Source organism: Leptosomus discolor, chromosome 1 (genome assembly GCF_034619465.1).
Source record: "Leptosomus discolor isolate bLepDis1 chromosome 1, bLepDis1.hap2, whole genome shotgun sequence".
Classification (NCBI taxonomy): domain Eukaryota; kingdom Metazoa; phylum Chordata; class Aves; order Leptosomiformes; family Leptosomidae; genus Leptosomus; species Leptosomus discolor.
In genome coordinates, this window is record NC_141391.1 from 89235961 (window position 1) to 89241713 (window position 5753).

Below are 5753 nucleotides of genomic sequence, written 5' to 3' on the forward strand. Positions count from 1 at the left end.
TTGAGCAGAGCCACAATGTTTTGTGCGGTTTGATAGCTGGGCGTTTGTGTCGGCGCACAGAAGCTCCAGGTAATTATTTTTATGCAAAACCTGTGGCTTGCCTAGCGGAATAACGGGGGTGGACTTGTAAGAGACCACGGGGCAGTTTGTACTGATTTATTCCATTCGGAGAGAGCAGACCTGTGGGATCTCAAGTTTGTGGTACGCTCTCGTGACAGGAAGACTGTCGTCACGTTAGAATTGCTTTGGTTTCCGATTATATGGATACCCGGAATGGGTGGAGGTGCGATCCTGGCGGTCTGGAGGGCGAACGTGGCCCTTGCTGTCAGCAACCTGTGTTACTGTGTGGTTTAGAAGTTGGTACAAGATGGGAGGTTTATTTTCTTCAGGAAAAAAACAAGAATCATTTAAGAATTAGGGTTGTAAATCTCCCTGTTCAGGCCAGTGAGCTGGCGTCGCTGATAGATATTTGAGGAGAGAACTGTCAAGACAGAATAATTTAATTGCTCTATTTGTAGATTGTATTTAATTAGAAATAAAAACGCAAGTATGTTAGAGGCTTACACGTCTGTTCATTAAATTACTGTTGACTTTTTTCATTGACATTCCATAAATGGCAAAGTTAAGGTTAACAGTATAAATAGGGGTGCCGAGGATTATGAAAGGGGAACCCATGCAATTAAAAAAAATGGCTTACATAACCTGGTATCATAATAGACAGAATATTTATTTAACTTGCAGTAAATTGACACACCTCTAGACAGAGACAATTATGACTGACTGTAAAACATCTGACAGAACCAATTATGACTGACTGTTGTTTGCTACCTTTGCACAGAAATAAATGAAACACAGATATTTGGAACAGAGACTGCTGCCTGTGTGTCTGAGCTTGCTGTAATTAAAATACAATAACCAGTAGGCGATGTAAAAAATTCAGTAGCTGATTTAGTGTGTTCTTTAACTCTTTGAATAAAAGTGTGAGACACGCATGATGCTGTACATAAATGATAATCTGCAGCTTTTTTGTGCATTCCCAGATAAACCAAAATTTTGGCACTATGCTCATAGGCACCTACGATGTTTCTCACGTACCCAGGGCAGATACATGCACACAAATACAAAGGAATGTGAATATATTTTTACTTCTCACTCTGAAGAGCCAGGCTATCAACAGAATAATCAGGGGGAGAGAGTTTAATAATATGACACAGTTCAGTTGTCCAATCAGTAGGAGAAAAAAACAGAAGACTTTCACCAAGCCACGTCTTAGGGAATCCAAGAACAAAAGTTCTTGATCCTGACTATCAGGTTATTCGGTGTGATTTGAATAGGAATGAAGAGAAAATGCAATAAATGGAAAGTACATGGCCAGGTATAGGTAACCTCCAAATATTTCCGTCCTTGCTTCCGGCATCAGTACAACAGTGGGGATAAATGGATTTCAGGTACCTTTTAATTCCCCCCCCCAAATAATATAAAAATATACCCAGGTAGCTAAGCAAGGGCTTGGATGGGGTGCTGAATTTGACAGGGACATCCAGAAGTTGAGGGTGTGTTTTGTGAAGGGAACAAGGGAGCTGTTACGTTGGCGGGGGAGGGGGTTAACTGCGTGCTTGGTGATATGATTCTCAAATCTTTACCGGAGTCAGTGATTTATTAACTTTAGAGAATACAGTACCTGAATTTTAATTATATACAGTCAGAAGCATGTTGTCCTTTTTTTTTTTTTTTTTTTTTTTTTTTAATTTCTATTAAAATAAATGTATTTTTTCATTTGTTATATTGTTTTGGTAAGATCTTTTGTATGCTCTGCATGTGTATATCTCTTTATGTATAGCCATATGTGCATTCTGCAGCAGTGGTTGTTTTAGAAGATTGCTTGCCACGGAACTTGGATATTATTAAAACAGTGATGGGGTAATAATAGGTATAGAACTATTTTGGAACGTGACTGACTACTGAAAGGCAATTTCAGTCAGTTTCTATAGCTTAGTTTTCAGGAGGCCTTAGGTGCATTATTGATTAAATTCTCATTTAGGAAGAAAGTAGGAGCTTTTATATGCATCTCTAAGTTGGATGGTATGGTAACTCGAAGGTATTGACTGGCTGTGTGATATATGACGGTCACAGTTGTCTTTTACTCAGAGGAGCACAGAGTGATGCTGGTTGTCATTCTTGCTCTGCTGTGTGGCAGCGTAAATAGTCCCCTTTCTAACCAACCTGGTGGGAAAAGTCAATATCCCATCAGCAAAGGAGGTAAACACATCAGGAGCTGTGTCCTCTCTCATCTTCCCCTGCTCTGTATTACTACAGTTCTTTAAATCTCTTCTCCGCAGTCATCAGATGCACTTGTGTCATTCAAATGCATGGTGTGGCTGTGCTGCAGACATAGCCGCTGCCTGCCTCTCCTCCCGGAGCTCCCGGCTTCCATTCTCTTATAATTGAAACTTAAAATTGGCCTCATTACTTCAACGAGGCCCCTCATATTTTTCCAGTTTTTTCAGTCCACCCTTTCCTGCTTGCCTCTACGAGTGTAATTGCATCTAAGAAATGTTTGAAGCATACTGTCAGAAAGGTTATCGCATATAATTGAAGTTTAGGTTTAATGCTGGGGGGGGGGGAGGGAGCCCGGCGCTCTGTTAGTGGGACGGCTGGAGCCCGAATTGGAGCTGTACACCGGCCTGTTCCCTACTTTCAGCCGTGGCCTATTGTTTGCCTCCTTTTTCTCATGATTAACGTGCCTTCCTGCTTTGTTCACGTGTGCCAGCTGTTTCTGCACGTTGATACGTTTCACCTTGGTCCCTCTTGAGCTACAGAAAGCTTGAAACTATTTTAGCCTAGTTTGGAGCTATGAGGATGGTATTTTCCACAATTCCTTGGTATAAAGAACATGGTTTTGCTAACATGTGAGCAGTGGCAAGTGAACCCACTTACTGTATCATTTATCTTGAAAACACATGAACTAGTTAGTGCTGAATTTGCTGCAAAGTGGGTTTGGAGTTCTTGTGGGTCTGGTTATTACAATTTTCAAGGTTTGTTTAATTAAACCTTACATTTAAGTAATTTAATGATCATTAAATATTTTTATGCCATAGTGGCGTCAGTCTGTTAATGAATAGATTCTTCTACCGAAAGTTTTTGTTGTATTGGTGCTGTAGTTTAAGGAAATTTTAGTTCTGCTAATAGGCGTAATGTCATTACTATCTGGGTGACGGTGAGAACATGGCATCTTCAACTAGGCATCTTCCTCTGTTCACTTACTGGCCAAAGTTGGCAATGTAAATACCCAAAAGTGAATATGACAGCACAATACATACCTTCTTCACAAGGATGCATGGAAGGTGCTTACCAGAGTGCTTTTAATCAACGTATTCAGTTACTCAAAGTGGCATCATTAATTTAAATTTTAATTTAATTTTTAAAGATTTGATAGCATCGTGCAGAGCAATTGAGTTCAGTGGAACTTTGTGAATGACGTGGAAAACCTAAGCAGGTGGCAATTGCTCAGTGAAACATTACTGTTTGTATCGTGTCAAGTAGTTAATCTGCTGAGCTCATCTTAAAACATCTGAGGCTCTGCAAATTCATAAGTCCTCAGGGAGGAGGAACTCAGAAACCCCAAAACTGTAGTAGCTATTTCTGTTACCATGTCTCCCTTCCCTGCCATCTCCTCATGCAGCAGTCCTTGACATGGCTGCTGAGACAAAGGTGTGTCTGATGCGACATCTTCATCTCCACCACATCACAGATGCGAGTCATCGCAAAGCGAGCCGTTTCTTCCCTCGCACAAGTGGACTCAAAAAAACAGCATGTCCTTCTCCCCCAAACCCTTCTTTTAAATAAACTCAGCTGTTTTAGAGACCACTGGTTTTCCATCTTAACTTGTGCCGTGTAGTGAAAGCCGTTCGAGAGGGGATGGAGGCTCCTTTTTTTACCTGTTCAAAGCGTGAGGAGGGCAGTACCAACGTTGTGAAGGTCACAGGAAGAAATGAGACAACAGCTTTTGGGCAAAGCTAGTGAGCAGCACAGGGATCGCGTGGGCTGCTCACAGAACATGTGCTTATGCTGCGCGTAAATGGCTTGAAAGCTTGACCCTTAAGTACCTGTGCCGTGCTCTTGTATTCTGCTTGACCTGGAGTCCCTCCAGCCGAATTGGGGGGAACTGTCTGGGAGGGCACCTCGTTTTGCAATACGTCCTTCTTGTGTGCTCAGTAATGCAGACTATCCGGTGCTGCCTGTTCCAAGGTGTAACTGCAGGCGCAGGCTTTCGGGTAGGAGCTGTTTTTTTTAGCCCATGGAGTTGGTTGGAAAGGAGGAGCGCAACTGCGGCAGGTCTGCATCAAGTTGGCATTGATGTGTATCAGTAGAATATTTTACTCTTTTAGTCTTTGTCCACAGCCTTTGAAACAAAATCCCTGGCATTTTTTTGGAAGGCATAAAATTTAACAACAACAAAATTTAAAATAGAGTAGTTTGGGCTTCGCTGCTGAAATAATATGTACAAATTCACACACGTGCGCGTGAGTTTGCACACACACAAATGTACAAGTGAGTAAATGGCTTGCATTCCAGACATTTCTTCACAGGTAGTATTGAGCAAGCATTCGGGAATGGCTCTCTTCATTCACATGTCAGGTGAACCTGATGCCTCCTGGTTGAGATACAGGGCATCTTCTCTACCATTTTAGGGTAGGATAGCATGGAATTTCCCCTGTTTGTGCTACTGACCCTTTTCCTGCCAATGCCTCCACACAGCTGAGCATCACAATTCCCATCCTGCACACAAGGTGCATGTGAGAATGCACAAGATGAGCGAGAAGTCTGTCCCAGGTTGTGCCAGGATCAGCAGCAGCAGGGACAAGAGGAGAGAAGCAAGAGTTTCCTTCGCTTCTGGGGCCAAACTTGGGCATAATCTCTCCCTACTTGAAAGCCCTGGGGACTCTGTATAGTTCTCACTACGTTAAGGCACCTGCTCATTTTAAATGAAGTCCTTTCAGAAACAGCCCTGTTACTGCTTATTTTCTCTGCTGTGACTCAGTGAACCCCCATTTCACTCCAGTTAGACGACGCGACTGGGCAAGCAGTGCTTCTTGCCAGCTTCTTGCAGGAGCCGCTGCACCCACGCCGGTGGGTCTGAGGGAGCTTCAGCCTCGCCACCATGTGCAGGTTTCCCGTGGTCCCTAACTGGCTGGCGCAGCACTGCGGCTGGGGAGGCAGGGGGAAGGTGGCAGAAGTTGGTGAGAGCTTGCCATAAATGTTGTCTGTGCTAGCTACAACGTTCGCCTTGTTTTAAAATACCGTGATTCGCAGTGTAGTGACAGTAGACAGTAGTATTGTCTTTTTGTGGTCATTTAATCCCTCACTGGTTTTCTTTCTTTGTTCTTTTAGAGTATTTGAAGAAGCTGCTCAGGAGGGAAGTCTCTGAGGCATACAAAAGACTGAAGAGCACCGTAGACAAATGTCTGTCCATGAGCGGCTACTCGGAAGTGAACCTCGGCAAACTCTTTACCGTCAGTATAGGAAGATCTGTGGGAGAGTCCAATAATTAAAGACAGTGATTGATTAAGCATGAGAGGCTAGTTCCTTGTTAGACAGTAATAATCGCTTAAGCAATGCTCCATTTCAGTATGCACGATGATATTTTAATAATCTTGTCTCTGTGGAGAAGGAAAAACGGAAGATGCAAACGGGCTGTATGATTCACATGGACGCAAAATACTCAAGGTGGTTTTATCTTCCGTTCTTTTCTT

At 42.9% G+C, this 5753-nt stretch overlaps 1 protein-coding gene across 1 annotated transcript in view; it reads left to right on the plus strand.

The window, feature by feature from the left end:
* Nucleotides 1-5552, plus strand: part of POLA1 (DNA polymerase alpha 1, catalytic subunit) — a 204000-nt gene extending 198448 nt beyond the window's left edge. The window contains exon 37 of the mRNA XM_086468624.1: nucleotides 5392-5552. Within this exon, the coding sequence (XP_086324750.1) occupies nucleotides 5392-5552 (161 nt within the window). The remainder of the gene's footprint in view (nucleotides 1-5391) is intronic.
* The last annotated feature ends 201 nt before the right edge of the window (nucleotides 5553-5753 follow it).